This window comes from Mustela lutreola, chromosome 7, assembly GCF_030435805.1.
Source record: "Mustela lutreola isolate mMusLut2 chromosome 7, mMusLut2.pri, whole genome shotgun sequence".
Classification (NCBI taxonomy): Eukaryota; Metazoa; Chordata; class Mammalia; order Carnivora; family Mustelidae; genus Mustela; species Mustela lutreola.
The window spans coordinates 33,621,301-33,641,322 of NC_081296.1; the positions used below are offsets into that span (position 1 = coordinate 33,621,301).

The 20,022-nt window shown below is 39.3% G+C and overlaps 1 protein-coding gene across 9 annotated transcripts in view; it reads right to left on the reverse strand.

Annotated features, from left to right (window-relative positions):
* The window catches only part of HERC2 (HECT and RLD domain containing E3 ubiquitin protein ligase 2), a 239,890-nt gene that overhangs the window by 108,125 nt on the left and 111,743 nt on the right, over positions 1-20,022 (reverse strand). For 5 of the 9 annotated variants that reach the window (XM_059180255.1, XM_059180249.1, XM_059180250.1 and 2 more), the window contains exons 24-38: positions 17,849-18,019; positions 17,102-17,205; positions 15,893-16,070; positions 13,532-13,746; positions 13,117-13,249; positions 12,892-13,019; positions 12,604-12,799; positions 9,921-10,054; positions 9,230-9,403; positions 9,015-9,151; positions 8,740-8,891; positions 7,809-8,000; positions 5,113-5,300; positions 3,785-3,977; positions 2,253-2,435 (exon numbers count right to left, since the gene is read on the reverse strand). In XM_059180255.1, coding sequence (XP_059036238.1) covers positions 2,253-2,435; positions 3,785-3,977; positions 5,113-5,300; positions 7,809-8,000; positions 8,740-8,891; positions 9,015-9,151; positions 9,230-9,403; positions 9,921-10,054; positions 12,604-12,799; positions 12,892-13,019; positions 13,117-13,249; positions 13,532-13,746; positions 15,893-16,070; positions 17,102-17,205; positions 17,849-18,019 — 2,478 coding nt within the window. The remainder of the gene's footprint in view (positions 1-2,252; positions 2,436-3,784; positions 3,978-5,112; positions 5,301-7,808; positions 8,001-8,739; positions 8,892-9,014; positions 9,152-9,229; positions 9,404-9,920; positions 10,055-12,603; positions 12,800-12,891; positions 13,020-13,116; positions 13,250-13,531; positions 13,747-15,892; positions 16,071-17,101; positions 17,206-17,848; positions 18,020-20,022) is intronic. The other 4 variants (XM_059180258.1, XM_059180257.1, XM_059180256.1 and 1 more) reach the window with 3 other exon arrangements.

The window sequence follows — 20,022 nt, forward strand, 5'->3', positions numbered from 1 at the left end:
TCAAGGAACACTACACTTTACAACACTCTTAATGCCTTTAAAGTATATGAGTAACTCAAACCAGTCAAGAAGTTTCAAGTACTTTTTATTTCTAGACAGTAAGAAAATGACTCACTATTCAAATAGCAGTTACCAGCAAGTAAGAGCGTACCAGTTATACTCTTACTTACAAGTAAGAGTGTATCTTGTATATTTTTTATAACTTCATGTGTTTTAAATATCTCCCATCATCTTGTTTACATTTAATCTGCACCACAAATCTCCAATCCAAGTTTAAGAAGTCTGCATTAATAGAACAAGACTAGCAGGCTTTCGTGAGGTTTATCTAGTTTGACTGATGCAACTGACCGTCTCTGCTCCTCCTGGCTTCCAGGTCTCCTCTCAATGGGCACTCCAAGCTTCCACTCTTTCCTGGCAGAGGCCCACCTGCTCTCTAGGCTCTCTAGGCTCTCCTGCTCTCTAGGCTCCCAGGAGCACTGCCTTCAGACACATGTTAATGCCTGCACTCAATCACACACACACACTCACACACACATCGACTTTCACACAGTCACACTCTTAACCACAATTATACATGCTCATTCTCGTAACCACTGAATCACTCACATATAATCACTCATAACTTCTCATAAACAAACATACCCATAATTAGTCATCCACTTCACACTCACACCTGTAGCCACTCAAATACTCAGTCTCAGAGACAAACTCTCACACACTCACACCCAGACTCACATACCTTCAAGCACTCTCACATTTACACATGCATTCACTCCTCCCACTTCATCAACTCATTCTCTTCACACTCACATACAAATATTTCAGTGGGTTGAACTCTATCCCCCAGAATTCCATGTTCACCCAAAACCTCAGAATGTGACCTTATTTGTAAATAAGTTCTCTACATATATACTTAAAGTAAGGATTCAGATGATTCACGGTGGACCTTAAATCCAATGAAAGTCTTTATAAAAGGCAGAAAAGGACACAAAGAGACACAGGGAACTCCTTTGTGTGAAAATAAGGCAGAGCCTGGAGTGCTGTGGCCTCAAGCCAATACTGCCTGGAGCTACCAGAAGCTGGGAAGAGACAAGAAAGGATCCTCACCTGAAGGCTCTGCAGGGAACTGAGCCCTGCAAAAACCTTGATTTTGGACTTCTGGTCTCCAAAAATGTGAGGCTCCATAACTCTGTTATGGGCTGAACTATTTTCTCCCCCTCCCTAAAGCAGTTAACCCTAATATCTCAGAATATGACTTATTTGGAAATGGGGCCATGGAAGATGTAATTCGTTTAGAAGAAGTTAAACTAGATTAGGGTGGGTCCCTAATCCAAATATGACTAGTGTCCTTTAAAAATATGAGATTTGGACCACATCTTCCTTATCCATTCGTCTGTTGAAGGGCATCTTGATTCTTTCCACAGTTTGGCGACCATGGCCATTGGTGTCCATATACACTATAGAGTATTATGCCTCCATCAGAAAGGATGAATACCCAACTTTTGTAGCAACATGGACGGGACTGGAAGAGATTATGCTGAGTGAAATAAGTCAAGCAGAAAGAGTCAATTATCATATGGTTTCACTTATTTGTGGAGCATAACAAATAGCATGGAGGTCATGGGGAGTTAGAGAGGAGAAGGGAGTTGGGGGAAATTGGAAGGGGAGGTCAACCATGAGAGACTATGGACTCTGAAAAACAAACTGAGGGGTTTGAAGTGAAGGGAGGTGGGAGGTTGGGGTACCAGGTGGTGGGTATTATAGAAGGCACGGATTGCATGGAGCACTGGGTGTGGTGAAAAAATAATGAATATTGTTATGCTGAAAATAAATTTAAAAAAATTTTAAAAATATGAGATTTGGAGACAGACACATACACAGGTGAAGATGAGGGCAACAATCTACAGCAAAGGAATGCCAAAGATTGCCAGCAAACTACCAGAACTTAGGCTAGAGGCCTGGAACAGATCCTTCCCTCAGAGTTCTCAGGAGGAACCAGCCCTGCTGACACCTTGATCTTGAACTGCTAGCCTCCAGAACAGGGAGAAAAAATTTTAGGCCACCCAGGTGTATAGTACTTTCATGTGGTAGCCCAAGTAAACCAACCAAATGTGCAGTAAGTTGTTATGGCAGCTCTAGGACACTAGTACACATGCACACTCACCCATATGCACACACTCACATACACATATGCACACACACCAAATTCATAGCCCCAGTACTCTGTAGGCCCACAACTATTCATTGCATACATGTCTTGTCCGTCGTTCCACTTTCCACTAACATTCGCAGCAGTCCACACAGGGTCTTGGTGGCTTCACTCTGCATGATTTCAGCGTGGACTCCAGCAGAGAGACAAAGAGTTTGCAATAAATTAACAGTACTGGTAAGCATCATTGCAGTGGGATGAATGTTCCTTTCAATTTGTTCAGCTTCTGGAATAAAGAATCAAAATAAGAACCTACGCTCCCAAATAGAACTGGAAAATGTCCCTGCATGTAATTTAAAGGATTTTAATAACCCAGTCTTCTAAGGAATTTCATATCATAATTTTTACTATGGAAAGGAAAATGGCTCTTTATAGGAAAAGATGGCATTCAGAATACACTAAACACCCCAATCATCTCTGTCCCCACCTTCCTCAAAGAAAATAAGTCTTCTAAATTAGACTTTACTTTTTTGAAACAATCTCTGCACATAGCTCAGAAGCACTATAACAATCTCCAGGATTTACTCTTTTAGAAAGACAACTTATCAAATGTCAAGAGCTGCTTGCTATCAAGCTAGCTATGCCCTGGATGAAGATGGAAGTGCCTGAGCCATGGAGAGGAACCAGAGGCTCATGTGTCCAAGGCACTGACTTTCTGACAAGGAGGCACATGATAGTAAAGCGACAGTTCTTTCACTTAGCCAGCTCTGCTCAGGCCCTGATTTCCCTGAGTGAAAGCAAAACCAGCCCTGACTATCTACATGTGACTCCAGGTTTCACATATGGTACTCCAACAGCCCCAAAAGGCAGGCATCACCTGTTCACATCTGAGGGGGCCTGGACCCCTACAAGTGACATGGATGAAACATAGTCTTTTCTACTCTCCACACCACCCATTCTCTACTGAGCTCAGCCTCTCAGGTTTCTTCCCCTGACCATACAAATGACTTCCAGAGCCGGATCATGCAGTGCATACAGCCAGCACCTGAGCCCTGAGAATCAGCCCTGGCCTCCTGGACAGTCTCACCGAGACCAGCTGTGGGAAGTTTCATTCATACATCCCAATGTTTGTTGGACACATCTAAAAATGTCATGAAGTCTTCCTCCCATAAGCCTGGATCTCCTTAGATAGGATTTCACTTTCTGGGTTCACTCCAAATTCTCACCTCTAGCTTCTTTAAGGCAATACAATAATGACTAAGTCCACATTATTCCTAGTCCACCAGGCACTGGCTCACTACCTCACACACAGATTCAGAGCCAACCAAGAAGGTCCACCAGATGTGAAGACATAGCCAGCCCTACACTGCCAAACCCTACTGCACTGTCCCCAAAGGGAGAAGGAGAGTCAATTCAGCCAGGCTGCCAGTTACCAGATCCATGCTTTTAACCCCTGCATCAGAATCACCTGGGGCTTATTTAAACTGAACCTTCAGGGTCAAGTCCAAAACTACAGACCACAGTCCAGAGCTGAGTCCTAACACTGTTCTCTTTCCCAAATGAAAAAGATGGCCAACTGCCATCAGCACACAGCTTGCCAGGTTGCCCCAGACTAAATAGCCCCAAGGCACTGACCAGAGTCATCCTCTGTGTCCGAGTCCTCTGCAGAGGGCTGTGTGGAGGTCGGCAGCTCTGCCAATTTGAGGTCATACTTCCCCTCCTTCCCCATCCTGTAGGAGTTGGTGCTGCCTGTGTCCCACTGGACCCTGATCCATCCGTCCTCTCCCAGCTCACCAATCACACGGCCAAGACCAGGAGGAGGTCCATCCTGAGGAAGCCAAAACAAAGATTAGTTAAGAAAGCATATGCCTATTCTGTCACACAGACAGAGCCTGTAAGGACTGCCATGTTACTGTTCACAGGCTTTATGCCCACAGACTGCTCCAAACCCACCTGCACCATGCACAGCTCGCACATTACCTCAAATCAAACATCAGGACATAACTTGCTCATGCTCTTTTACCAAAAAGTTAAGTGGAAAAAGCAACTTCTCAATTAGCATCCTCCCTAAGCCAATGCAGAGATGAGGCTTTCCAGTCTAGTCCTGGTGCCCTGTTCCTTGGTTTCTTCAATCCCCCCACAGGGCTTCAAAAGACCAGAAACTTGAAACAAACACCTACATCTCCTCAATTCCTCTTATTCAGTCTTCTCTCTGGAACCTAAAATGGAACCTTGTCTTTCATTTCCATGAGTGAAAGCTGCTTTTAGGATGCTGTTACATTATTCCAGGACACTATGAGTGAAAGCTGTTTTTAGGATGCTGCTACCTGTTCCAGGACACTTCTGAGATAATTCTTATGAGGCCCATGCTTTAAAAATGAGGTTGAGAAAACCTAGAAATGGAGGTGAGCACTGTCCTTCATTAGTAACTATGGTAATGACACAGATACCAGTCCCCACAATCTCTACCCCATGAGACTTGACAGAAGCTTGGAAGTGATGTGCTACAAGGAGAAATAGAAATGGCCACTGACTAACTGGTACACCTAAAACTGCAAGGTTGGGGCACTTAATGAACACATGGCCATATCAGCTCCCAGAGGCAGCACCTGGGTTTTTCTGCCTCAAAGCTTTCAGCACTGTTACTAAAATGCGGTTTGCTCTCTCCTACTTACTCGTGCTCCTACTCTGGGCTGCCCCTCAAATTGAGCCCATGCCAAGGAGTTTTCTGAAAACAGCCGTTACCCTTTGAAGACCCGATTCTACTTGAAGTGCCCCTACAGCCACTGTTTTGACTCCATTTACCTGCCCACGAACTAACTACATCACCAACTACGTCATCTGTCAATTGCATTGGCCCTAAGTTAAGGTAGTTATTCATTCCAATTCCCATGCACTAATAGCATGCAAGTAAGGGCAGTGACTAAGGTGTCGCTAATGTGTTTAAAATCAAATCTGAGTACCTGATCACCCCATTTCCAATCAACACCTCTCATGACCCTGGTTCCAATCTTCATCATGGCAGCCAGTTCTGGCCCTGAAACTGGAAGCTGCACAGGAGCCGTTTCCTTCCTTGTCTCTTCCAAAACTGTAGCAGAAGCCCCTCGGGCAGAAGCATTCATATCCTCTTCAACATTATCACAACTAGGACCTATCAGAACATCAAACACAGCAGGTGAGATAGTAAGTAGTTACAACTTCCTAATCTTAATAAACTTTTTCAAAACTTAGTAAGTACTGAAGATAATTTTTAAGAATCTATAGTGTATATTGTATTATTTTATCAATACAATAAATACCATGAAAGATCTATTGATGAGAATTTAAAATGGTAAAAGAACCAAGTATATAAATATGTATCAGAACATATAAAAGATATAAAACAAGGGTGCCTGGGTGGCTCAGTGGGTTAAGCTGCTGCCTTCGGCTCAGATCACGATCTCAGGGTCCTGGGATCGAGTCCTGCATCGGGCTCTCTGCTCAGCAGGGAGCCTGCTTCCTCCTCTCTCTCTCTGCCTGCCTCTCTGCCTACTTGTAATCTCTCTCTGTCAAATAAATAAATAAAATCTTAAAAAAAAAGATATAAAACGAGCAACAGAGACATTTACTCTACTAGGAATTATGCCCCTCCCCCAAAAAAGCAAAATAATTAAGTTAGAAAAACTCTCATCACATATTTTTATTAGAATAGAAAAAACAAAAGATAACCATCTAAATATCTAACAATGAGAAACTAACTAACTTTAATTATGGTACCATGCATAAAAGAGCTAAGACCAGCAGGCCTGATACTGCTATCCTTAGGAAGGGCTGCTTGCAAAGCAGCCCTCTGCGGGGATCTGGTAACCTGGAGTTCAGGAGGACTCCCACCCTTCCCTAACTGGTAAGAGACCCCACTGTGCCCGAACTGTTGGCACAACGTGGTCTCTGCTAAAACCTGCTTCCTTCTGGGAATCTAGGACTTGCATTATGTGCCAGGCCCCAGTACAAACTCTGACCTTTCTAGGCAGACATTTCGTACATGTATTCACAACTCTTTGCCGAGGGAATGAAGTTTATCCTGTGTGATTCTACTAGGAAAGAACTTGTGTCAGTTTCTCCCAGATTTCTCCCACATGCCCTTCTCTTCACTGATTTTGCTAGAATTTCTAGTCTTGTACTGTAGTAAATCTTAGCCCTCAGTATGACTATACACTAAGTCCAGTGAGGTCTCCTCACAAATCATTGAATCTGGGAGTGGTGTTAGGGACCCTGGCACAGAGATGGCAGCAGTGGGGATACTTTAGAACAACCCTAACTTGCTGAAATACTGCAAAAGGGCTGTTTGGTAAAAGGAAGAATGAAGGGGGTAGAGCATGATGAATATTTGGTCCCTAACTGCTATGAAATCACCTATAGTATAAAACAGAAGTTGAGCTATCAGCTACAAGAAGAAAAATTTAGGAACAGATTTTAAAATAGTAAAATTTAACCGTAGGAGTCAGCATGCTGAATTCCCTTGGCTGCTTTTGGCCTTACTGGCTAATGTTGGTTGGGGCGGGGGGGGGGGGGGGGGGGCGGGTGTGGGCAACACAGCCCAAGTAACTCCTTCAGTCTTTGTTCTTACAAGGGGGAGGAAAAGGTGCCCAAATATTCCCAAAGGTGGGCTTGGTGGGTCAAAAATGTACAAAGTTCGGGGCGCCTGGGTGGCTCAGTGGGTTAAAGCCTCTGCTTTCGGCTCAGGTCATGGTCTCAGGGTCCTGGGATCGAGCCCCGCATGGGGCTCTCTGCTCAGCGGGGAGCCTGCTTCCTCCTCTCTCTCTCTCTGCCTGCCTCTCTGCCTACTTGTGATCTGTCTGTCAAATAAATAAATAAAATCTTTAAAAAAAAATTTAAAAATTAAAAAAAAATGTACAAAGTTCATGATCCTCCTTCCTCCAAAACAGAGGAAAAAAGGTTATTCAATTCCGAGGGCTGGAACAAGGCTTTAGATAAAGTAAAGATTTTTCCTAGTTTTACTGGGGCAAAAAATATTCTTTCTTCAGCCCACTCAGTGGGTACCTCAGTGAGGCCCCAAGAAGGACAGGGGTTGCATTCCAGGTAGGTTCTCCCCTGGCAGCTATAATGTTAACCCTGCAAATGCCAAATTTACTGAAAAGGGCTTGAATACATTCATAATAAGAAAAAGGGAGGCCTTTTTTCCAAGTGGTTTTATATTTTGTGGCTCTTATATCTGGATACATACATAAAATTAATATAAAATATTATGTGCTTATAATTTCTTCTGTGAAAGAAAAATAACCCTGATCAAGGAAAATCAATATACAAAAAGCTAAAAATTGTATTTCATTTATATGAAATACCCAGAATAGGAAAATCTATAGAGATAAAAAGCAGATTTGTTGTTGCCAAAAGCTGGGGGAGTGGGAAGTCAGGAATCACCACTAAAGAGGTATGGCTTTCCATTCTGGGTGACAAAAAAGTTATGGAACTAGATAGTAGTAATGTTTGTACAACATTCTGGATGTGCTTAATGCTACTGAATGATAAAGTTGTTAAAAGGGTAAATTTTATGTTATTTTTATTTTACAATTTTTAAAAAAGGTTTATAAAGAGAAAGAAAGACATGAAGGAAAAATCCTGACATTTTCATAAATGACTTAAGGCAGTGCCAACGTACCAATAAGCCGAAGTGCTGTCTGTGTGAGGGCGAGTGTGCCAGAATTCAGCAGGAGGTTCAGGTTGTTTGCACCATGCTGCAGGGTGAGCATACTGAGCATAACTAAAAGAAAGCGAGCTTGTGGGGTCGTCCCCAGGCTTGGTCCTGATGGATTCTCATTGGTAATGGTTTGTAGGGGGACAGGCTGGATACCTAAAAAGCATTGGCACCCACATAAATTTCTTGTGTGAAAATAGAAGCACACATGATGCTAAAAGCAGTAGCAATTTTTAAAAATTTCTGTTTTTCAGTGGGTTTCCAAAGTGTATGGACATCAGGCAGCTGTGCGTTACTCTGTAATAATCCTACCACCATCAATCCACATATAGCCATTTTCAGTTGTCTGTAAAACTTACCACCTGCTCCTCTAAAAGTCTCTGGTGGCTTATTCATTTCATTTCAAATATAGGAGTCATATTTCACTTCTCTTCCACAAGACCAATCCTAGCATTTCTCTGCAGGTACTTACATTATCCAAGAAATTAAGTATTAATACAGGATATACACTTTAGGGCATATGGTATCAATGATACACATGAAAATGTTAGAATGTAAAAGCTTAATATTACAATACTACAAAATTGTGTCTTCTGCTGAATTTTGAAAGTTTTGTTTAAAATTTGAGAAAGCTCAAGGCAGCTTAATTATTCAAATGTACCCTGTAACAAATACACTATATAGCTAAATTGAATTTGAAAAAAAAAATTAAGATTATTCTTCTAATGTACAAAGTTGTTAAAGTCTTCTCAAAGGGCAAAAATCAGCATCTGCAAGTTTCTACAATATATAATTAAGAGTCAAACTATAAAATAATGCTAATGTGATCACTGACATTACTTCAATAGCAACCTTAAAACAGCCTTTTAAGCATCAGATTTCTTTTTCAACTCACCAAGCTCCTTAAATTTGGCATTTGCATCCATCAAAACATTTCGAATATTCTGAACAGCCCAAGCATACAGCTTGCCAAAAGTTACTTCCAGTAGCATCCGATTAAAAGGTGGGATTAAATCAACATCCTTTAAACAATCTGTAAGGGGTTCCCTTTCAAACAAAGATAAAGAATATTACTTAGAATACTGCCAGATTTAATTTCAACTTCAGTAGAATAAGGCTTTGTTGCCACAGTTTCCCTTAATTAAGAAACAAATGTTATGAAGTTTTTACCCTATATCAATCCCCTCAGGAATAAGTCTTTGCCATCCACAGAACATAGCATACTGTACAGATGGAAGTAAGAAATTTTTGGTTGCCAGTTTTAAAATTGTATCTATCCCCTCCAGACGAACCTCTGCTCTCTCCAACTGTAAAACATGAATGCATACAGTTAAGTGTTGTGTATATTATCCTATGCAGAGAAGAATGTTCTTAGCAAATTTTACCTGTTTTAATAGGCACTTTCTCATTTTTTCCACATCCACTGGCTCTTCCTTAAGGGCAAATTCTGTAATTGTACTGAGGAGTGCAGACTGTGGATAAAGACCCTGAACATTCTGCTTCAACCATTTGTATTTGTGAACACCTGTAACTGTACTCAACAGCGGCTGCCATTTATCCTGACAAAGGAAAACCATTTTCACCATTAGCTTACCTTACTGATATTAGTATGTGCTTTAAAACATTTATTCAAATAAAATATAAATAAATGCAAATAGGTTGAAATTGGTAAAATACTTTATGTTTAATAAGTAATCAAATGGCAAAAATAACTATGCCATAAGTAAGCTTATAAATGAATTTATAGTCTCTATAATTATGTACCTTGGAACAGACAAACATGGCATCCAAAGTTAAATTATCAACCATGTTAATAGCCTAACACACCAGGACAGTTTCTGGAGCAAAGTACACATTCAGCAAATGAATGGTAAATGAGTAATGATACAATGTACCACTAAACAAAAAAGCGAACACTTTTCCAGCTATCAATCTGACCAGGACACCATAAGTGTGACTTGGAATGTCACCCATACTTTCAGTAACCCACTACACTCTCTGTCCAACAGATAAAAAAGGACAAAGTGTTTCTTTGTTTCTACTCAGCCAGCCTCAGTATCACAGAAAATACTTCACCTTAGGTGATTTAATTGTAATTGGTCTTTTGTCCACATTTATAGGACTATGAGGCAAAATGCAAGCTTCTTCTAAATCACTCTCTTCATTTCCAATTTTCTCTTCATCATCAGTAGATTCTGGCTTCTTTGGAACTATGATTAAAAACATCATTTATTATAAAAATCATTTACTTAAACACAATTTTAAATTAAGATATATTAAATATGCATGAAGCCAAAGGACTTAATATTTTACCCAAACAAATATGTAAATATCACTGTCAAGTGAAATGCTCAAACAATGAAAATTAAAAACCATCATGATTATTTTCACGTGACATTCAATAATACTCTTGCCACTTCACATCATGAACAGAAAGGCAGTGAGAGTGCTATGATGGGGCAGATCCTATATTTTAGTCTCTGCTGGCCATTCAGTCTATTGAAAATACTCAATTCTGTTGTTGCAGAATCAAAAGCAGCTAACTTTATTTATGGATGCTGGAATTTAAACTCCATATAATTTCCATGTGTCAAACATATTACTCTCTTGATTTTTTAAAAAAAAAACATTTTAAAATGCAAAACTGGTCTTAGCAGTGGACAGTAGACAACGGCAGTAGACAGCAAGCAGCAGGCTACTTTTGCCCCAGACCATAGCTTGCTCACTCTGGACCAGTGCAATGAATCTCTTACCATTGTGTAAATGAATTAAGTGGATGCCTTTTATTTACTATGTTAGTATCTTTAATTAGGGAAATTTCTATTAAATTTGCAATGTGATATGTATTGTTGCTTCCGTATTTTTGCTCCCTTTCAAGATTTTTAGTCTATTTCTTCTCAGCGTATAATATAATAAGCACATAATTAATAATATACACCTAGACAGTAAAACACTAACACAGCAGGTCTGGGTTGCCCACACCCCACAAATTCCCAAGAAAGACTGTTCCTTCAGCACTTGGCCAGCAACTGTGAACTGAGCTCTGAGTCCTTGGCATTTTCTGCCTGATAAGAGTGTTTCTGTATGCCTGAGATCTGGGGCCATATTTTCCAGTGTGACCAGACAGTTTATGTGAACTATGGGACTTACGGTTCTCACCTGTTTCCACTGTGAAGGCTGAAGTCTTTAGTAACTGAGAGCACCCATGCAGGTGAGCATCCCTGGCTGACGGCCCTTCACTGTTGTCTCTTACTGCTAACAGAACTAAGCATGGCTCTGTGCAGCTCCACTGGAAGCTTAGGCCCAGTTTCCTTTGGATGTCCCTCAATGCACCTTTCCTTTTACTAATTCTAACTTGTATCCTTTCATAACAATAAACCGTAACTCTGAGTTTAACAGCTCTTCTGAGTCCTATGGAGCCAGTGAATCATTAAATTTAACGGTGCTCTTGGTGACCTTAACACAGCACCAGTAATACTGATCATTTACAAGTTATTTAATTTTCTTAAAAAAAAAAAAAGCTTCAAACTTCACACAACTAAATATTTAAACCCAAAACAAGAAACTTTAAGAGGTGACAATGTGGGCTCAGAATCCATGGAGATGATGGCTGGGAGAACATCATTCCCCCTCAAGCTGAGATGGCCATCTCCTAGCCTGTGCCTCTGCTGCGAGGATCTCAGAAGCATTCTTACCAGATTTTCTGACCAAGAGCATCTCTAGGATTTAGGCAAATTATTGTGGCTTAAGTGTTTGCTCAAGAACAATCAATTCAGAAAAAAAAAAAAAATCAATTCAGGATAGCTTCTAACACAAATTAATCTTTCCTGACATCATTGTTCATAACATCCATCTAAAACTCAGTAATTTAAAAAAATTCAGTAACTAATATTTAATAAGCTGATCTGTGAATAAATCAGTATAATTCATAAGAATACAATCAGATATTTCTGTAGATATGTTTATAATCACAATTAACCAAGTTCCAAAGTATTTTATGTACTTATACTCAGATTCTAATTATTTAATACAAAGTCTTTTCCAGATCCCAGCAACTGTTTAGCTGCTTCCTGAAAATATTAGTAACTCTTCTAACTATTTTTAAGACAATTCCCCATATATCGGAATACTCAATATTTCCAAAGGAAGAAAATTTCTTTACAAGAATGGCAAGATTAGGGACGCCTGGGTGGCTCAGCTAGTTAAGCGGCTACCTTCGGCTCAGGTCATGATCCCAGCGTCCTGGGATCGAGTCCCGCATCGGGCTCCTTGCTCAGCCGGGAGCCTGCTTCTCCCTCTGCCTACCACTCTGTCTGCTTGTGCTCACTCTCGCTCCTCTCTCTCTCTCTGACAAATAAATAAATAAAATCTTAAAAAAAAACAAGAATGGCAAGATTAACTACAAAATTAAATGTTTCCATAAATCTCATTTACCAGGACAAGTGATTAAAAAAAAAAAACCAACTTCCTTTTCCCCATCAATTTAATAAAGCTTACAGTATTTACCTTCTTCAATAACAACTTACTAGGTACCAAATCATAACACCCTCAATCCCAAAGTTGCATCATTATCTGATGTCTTGGAAAAATAAGCAGGATCTGTATATTTAATCATAAATACACATAACAAATATTATGACAGTTGTGGAAATCCACATGTACTGACCAGCAGTGAAGAGCATCACTCAAATCACACACTCAGTTATATATGGGCAAACCACACACCTTGACAGCACTTTCCTACTTTTTACATTCTTACCTCTCTTTTTCCTTCGTTCTCGAATTATCTTCTGAGCTATCCTCCTCCAACGGGGCAAAGAACTTAACAGTTTAAACTTGGACATTATAGAGAGATCATTACAAACTGCAGGTCTTAGTTCATTAAAGAGGAATCTCAAACGTTCGATGACTGGAGCACAGACTTCCTTGTAAGAACGACCCTGCTCTTGATGTGTCTACAATGTTAAATATGAAAAGACAACTTAACAACAAATATTTTACCAACAGTCTGCAAAGCACAGAAGAAAGAAAATAAAAATATACTTACCTTAATGAGTGAGCATTTTGCCTGGTAGACAACTCTACAAACATCTACTACTGATTTAGGCAATGTTCTGTGCTTTACTTGCTCAATACCAAGTGTTCCTGCATGAACTAAAGATAATGCCACGTGACCTGTAAAAACATTTTTAAAAAGGCAAGGGTAAGAATGAATGCATATTGCATGTTAGTCAAAAAATGCACAATATAGCTAAAATCTCAAGCTTCATACCTAAATCTTCATGCTTTAAAAGGCAACATAACAGTAAGCGGCCAACCTCTTCCACAGGATGCTCAGGAGGAAATGTGATTGGTGTAGTCAAGTGGCACTGCCTACAATACCTCTCTATCTGACACAGAAAGTCCTGTAACAGAAACAGCTGGAGGTAACTTCAGAGCCATACTAACATGCTATCATGAATTCCAAACTACATGCCACAATTTCTGATGCACTTGCATTCAGCAATCCTTCTAAAACATCACTGGCATATTGCACTGAACCAACCTCCCTACCTCAAAACCTGCCCCACAAATAATATGTAAATAAATTGAGTCTGTGCTAAGCCAATCAAAGAACATGAAGGCATTCACACATCAATGTCTTAAGATAAACCAAAGGACACTAAGTGCAGGAAGGTCTCACTCACCTTTACATTGTGATCCTGGATGTTATTATCAGCAATAGCTTGCAGGAATGCCTGGGAATGGTCACCCAGGGCCCGTCTGTGGGAGCAAAGTCGGGACTTACTGGCAGGAGTGCCCCCAGGAGAGCTACAATGGTCCTCATCTTTCTCTTCATTGTAGCTATAGTGGATCTGGCTGGTCTGCAGGCCTCCAGAGAAGATGGATGACTGAAGCCACTCTAGAAAATGCATATGAAAACATTAAAAAGAAACTATTCAGAAATAAATATTGAAATAAAAGATAAATGAATAGCTGATATACAAGGAGAAATTTTGTATCATTCATATTAAAGAGTCACATATAACATATTTTCAGAAACTTGCTTATAATTCCTATACCTACAGGAAAACAGGTAACATTTCTTGTTCTTTACTACATCTTAAGCATGGTGTCAAAACTCATTGTAATAGTTTCAGTACAACATTTACTTAGATATGTGGTCAAGCATGGAGCTGACAGATTCCACAGATACTGTGTGAAGACTGGGGCTTTGCATTCTAACAGGGAGAGCATGATTTGGGCAACATTTATAGAAGTAATCATTCAACTTGAACTGGGATAGCTGCTACAAAGTACTACGGTAGGTATAGCATCAAGACCTCCACTATTCAAAAAGTCAGTAGAGGATGTGCTATGGAAGTGGCAACTGAGCTGAAATCTAGATAAAGACAGAAACACTGAACATCCAGGTAGAAAAACAGCACAGGAGAAGAGATCTACAAAGAAAAACATGGTCAAGGCAGGCCAATTTCCCTAGAACATTAAACCAGTAACAAAAATGAGCAACTACTAGACATATAACACAGGATCTTAGTAAGACACAGATCCTTGGGAGGCTGGAGATCCAGTGGACTATAAAGGAAACCTGTGTGTGGCATGGCCAGACCTTCAAGTACATGCTATTCCTCAGTGCAAATGTGAATGCTCATTCTAACTGCTATAATAACTAGAGTAAAGGTTCACCAAAAAAATGAAAAGTCAGTTTGTACATTGCTACAAAGTTTTTTCAGTGACTTGTGTTATCAAAATAATCCTCTAAAACCCAAGCAATCAAGTCTAGATATACTCAACATTCTTTTACTGGAAATTTGGATGTTAGAGCATTCAGGAACATTCTCCAAAGTGCCACATTAATTCTAAAACACAAATCTGATCATGACTGTCCCTGGTTCTCCACATTTAGAACCCTACCCACCCTCCAACTCAAAGACACTGCTGTAAAGGTATCTTCTGTTGTCCTAGAGTGGATTAGGCCCCCTCCACAAGGGCCCAAAGCACCTTCTGCTCTCCTCTACTCTGACTCTTCTCATTTCCCACCCTCCTTGCTGATTTACAAGAAGCCTATCTTTCCCACAGTACAAGTCTTTGAGGGAGAGGATGAGTCTAACCCTCATCCTCTCCACCCTTAGAGGCTCTATAGGCAGCAAAATGCCCAGCATGCACACCAAAGGCTTGCTCCAGATGGCTGGGCTGACCACGTACCAAGTCCATCCTGCCCACCAACCTTCTCTCCTGACAGTGCACATATACAAGCAACTGGAAGCCCTGATTTTTTTCAACAATGCCCCTCACACACATGTGTTTCTGCCCAGGAGGTTCACATATCCAGTTTGGTGAGACTCCCAATTTCATGATTCCTCCACCCACCCCTGATGGGGCTTTCCTCCCCATCAGAACCACTTACAAATGTCTCTATTTTATCTTCTGTCACACTGCGTACTGAATTATTATACTGTCTGGCTCATCATCACACAAAAAGCACCTAAAGGCAGAGATGTATTTAATTCCATGCCTAATACACTGAGCATCTAGCAAAGTAATTCATAAGTATTTATTCAATAGATGCTTGGTGGATGGTTGGTAGAGAAATCTACAAATACATAAAGACAACTTTAATCCATTTACATGGAGAAATTTTATAACTTTCGGTGATTAAAAAGGTTGCAATCCTAATATATATTTGATTTGAGTCTAGTAAAAACACAGTCCTCAAACAGAATGCTATTCCCAATAGAAAGAGCCAATCCATGTCACAAGGAGATGACAGCCAAGTTGAGCCCATCTGTCACAGAAGACAAAAAAGAGCAGGCACAGGATTGATCTTCCTATGCACCTGTTAATTTCCTCTGCAGCCATGGGTCATGAGAGCAAATGAAAACCATTAACATCTATTTCTATTTAATTGGTTAAGTCTCTTAGTTTTACTATCCTTATTTTTACTCACCAACAACTACATTGATTCTTCATCTCCTATTCTAAATGGCACTTACGTCTCAGCTAAAATAACTTGCTAATCTGTTAGCAGAAAGCAAAATTTTTCTTACTGGCACATTCGATCTCAACTGGAGACAGCGGTGTGCTCATAGCTAAATAGGAAGCATGTAATCCGAGAAGCAGGCCCAGATTCCTCTCTGTGTCTATCAGAGGCGAAGAGAGACTTCCCAGATCTGGTATGGTAACAACTTCTTGGTCAGGCTTGGAAAGATAAATTTCATCATCAGTCTGAGAAAATAGGGTTAAATATAAACATAAAACCATAAAGAGCTTCAGCTTATATCGCTAAATAAGACAAAGTTCCATCAGGAAGAGAAGCAGGTGCTCCAGACACCCTCTTTCTACATGCTATTACAGTAAGCTCATGCTGCTGCCAAAATAACAGAAGATATAAACCACGTACACCTTACAAAGCAGACAGTAAACGCACAGGTCTACTGGTGTAAAACCAAAGCTCAGATAAACAAGTTAGTTAGAGAATTCCTTACAAAAATCAAGTAGAAGTTTCCAGAGTGACTGTATAACAATACTTCAGAAAATATACTGAATTGTTACATGCATAAAAAACCCAAGAAAGACAAAAATATGACAAGGATTGCTGTGGGTAGTGAACTGTGACTACATAAGTGGAAGAAATATATTGATGCTAACAAAAAGGAAACCCAATCAGAAAGAGTTCAAATGAAAATAAACTTTGCTAGTCATTCCAGATAATAATTTACAAGCAAAGTCAATCTTTCCCTTCATGAATGCTTTAAGTACTACTACCCAAGTGGCGCTTAATAAATTTTATTACTTCTGGATCCATACCTGGAAAACCAATCCCAATACATAAATTCCAAAGGTCATGCATATATAGGTCACATTTCTATTCTAAAGAATTATGCTATTAGATAGTTCTTCCCAAAAAATGTATCTCAAGATGGTAAGCCATTTCAAATTTCTACATAAGCTTATAATGAAATTGTGAAGACCAAAGGTTAATAACCTCTTTTTTGTGTGTGGAAAATTGTCCACATTTCTAATAATTTAACAATTTTTAAAATAATTTTTCAAGACCAGTCCTTCATAAATCTTAACATGAATAAATGTAAAATAAAAAAAAAACCTCTAAAGGATCTTCACTTGTGTCACTTAATGACATCTACCCCACCAAAAGGCTCAGTTATCAGTACTTCAGGACAAAAACCACCTATCACAAATATACAGGGAGGGTCTGCCCTGATGTCCACCATGATGCCTACTGCACTCAGTCTCACCTCCAGATACTGGCCAACACAGAATGCGTGCATCGATTCCCGAGTGTCTTCAAACTGCAAAGCAGCTTCCAAAGCTACCACTGGATCTTCCCCTGCAAATTGAGCTAAAACAAAAAAGGAGAAAAGCATCATTACTTCAGTGGAATTTACCTAGACACCTATAGTAGAAATGTCAAGTAGGAAATAGATCAGGCTGGTTAACTCCAATGTGAGGGTTACCAAAGTATAATGATCTTTCACCCTCTCCCAGAGCTGCTTGGGCCAACTCAGACTTGAAACAAGTTCCAACAAGTATTGAAACAAACACACACAAAAAAATGCATAATGATGAGAAATTCTTCAAATGTGCTTGAATTCACTGACAGGATAGACACTAAAGTTACCAGCAGATTAAAAGGTGTAGGGGCTGGAACAATACTCAACTAATCACTTAAGAGCCAAATGCTCTGGGAAGCCTGGGTGGCTCAGTTGGTTAAGCGGCTGCCTTCGGCTCAGGCCATGATCCCAGCGTCCTGGGATCGAGTCCCACATCGGGCTCCTTGCTCGGCAGGGAGCCTGCTTCTCCCTCTGCCTCTGCCTGCCTCTCTGTCTGCCTGTGCTTGCTCGCTTTCTCTCCCTCTATCACTGGCAAATAAATAAATAAATAATCTTAAAAAAAAAAAAAAAAAGCTTTATAAGAGCCAAATGCTCTGCTCAAAATGGCATGTGCTACAACTTTTAACCATGAAGTAGAAAGTGAGGCCTTACCAAGAATACTATTTCCTGTTAATGACTGTGTCTGGAAGTCCTTTATATCATACACTTTCCCATCAATCACTGTCCAGAAGCCTCCATCTTTATTGTGGTTCTCCAAATCAGCTTTACGTATCTGTGTCACCTCCTCATTATTTCTACAGTTCTGACCTGTAAAAAATGACTCTGTATATACAGAAACCAAAATCAATGAATCAATAGATCAACAGATAAAACCACTAGAACAAATCATGCAAAAGAACTACAAACGGAACTAGACAAATCCATAAACATAATGGGAGATTAATATAACTCTTGCTATAACTAATACCACAAACAAAAATTCACTAAAGATATGGAATGATTTATAAGAAAATAACATCACCTGAGTGGTATGAATAACAAATCTGACCATATACCAAGCAATAAAGCAAATCTTAAAAATTTTAAAGAAATAAAGCTACAGAGCATATACACTGACTATAATGCAGTTAAATTACAAATAGGTAACAAAAATAAAATAAAAATTCTCTATTTGAGAATTATGAAATTATGAAATAAAATTCTCAGAAAAAAATCATTATGGAAAAATAATACAATGGATGATAATGAAAATACTATAGATCAATCAATACTATAGATCATACAGCTAAATATATGTTTGAGGGCATTTATACTTTTAAATATATGTAATCAGAAAAAGGAAAATCATGGGGCGCCTGGGTGGCTCAATGGGTTAAGCCGCTGCCTTCGGCTCAGGTCATGATCTCAGGGTTCTGGGACTGAGCCCCACATCGGGCTCTCTGCTCGGCAGGGAGCCTGCTTCCTCCTCTCTCTCTGCCTGCTTCTCTACCTACTTGTGATCTCTATCTGTCAAATTAATTAATTAATTAATTTTAAAAAAAAGAAAAAGGAAAATCTAAAAAGCAAATAAATTAATAAATATCAAATCAGTAAAATTTTATGAATGCATAATGGGGTGAAAGATAGGAGAGGGTAGGGAAGGGAAGGGAAAAAATAAAGGAAGGGAGGAAGAGAGGCAGGAGGGAAGTAGGAAATCTCCTCGGTCATTTTTAGAGTACTAAGACACTAACTCAATGTTTGAACAGAAAATGACATTATGATTTCCTTACTAAAAAAAGTTCTGTTCATTAACAGGTAATATCTGTCAAAATGTTTTAAAGAGATATGCTTTAAAATGATTCAACCATTCATTCAATAAATCAATAAGATAAGTGCAGGAGAGGCTAATGATGTGAATATTTCTAAATCCAGGTTCATTATCCTATTCTGCCTACTTTTATCTGTGTTCTCATAGTGCTACTACTCATTTCTCTAAAAGTCAGAAAAATATCAGATTAAACCTTAAGAAAGAAGAAATAATAAAGACCAGTGTGGCATCAGCATAAAGACAGACATTTAGATCAATGGAATAGAATACAGAGCTCAGACATAATCCTCACATATATGTATGGTCAAATGATCTCATACAAGAGTGCCAAAACCATTCAATGGGGAAAGGACAATCTTTTCCATAATGGCACTAGGATAACTGAATATCCAAGTGCAAACAAGTAAAGTTGGACCCTTACCTTATACTATACCCAAAAATTAACTCAAAATAGATCAAAGAGCTAAATAAAGTGCTAAAACTACAAAATATCAAACTCTTAGGGAAAAAAAACAAAACAGGAGAAAACTTTCATTACATAGGATTTGGCAATGATGTCTTAGACAAGACACCAAAAGCAAAGGCAACAAAATAAAAAATAGGTGAGTTGGACTTCATCAAAATAAACATCACAGGACACTATAAGATGAATGAAAACAGATTAGCAAGTTATTTCAGCTGAGACGTAAGTGCCATTTAGAATAGGAGATGAAGAATCAACGTAGTTGTTGGTGAGTAAAAATAAGGATAGTGTAAATAATGGGCCAAATTTGTTAAAACTGGACTTGTTTCACAAGTGAATTAGTCCTGATTTGGCTATCTCTATAAATGAGGGTTATTTTAGAGAGAAAAATTGTTTCAGTAACACACCTTTATGGATGTTAAATTCTAGATTTGATTGTCTTTAAATGTTTACCTAAGCTAAACAATTTGAGGTAAACTTCAGAGAAGTTGTACAATAGCTTCTTTAGTCGATCTTACTGTTTTGTGGGGAAGTTAGCAGACCCCACGGCACATG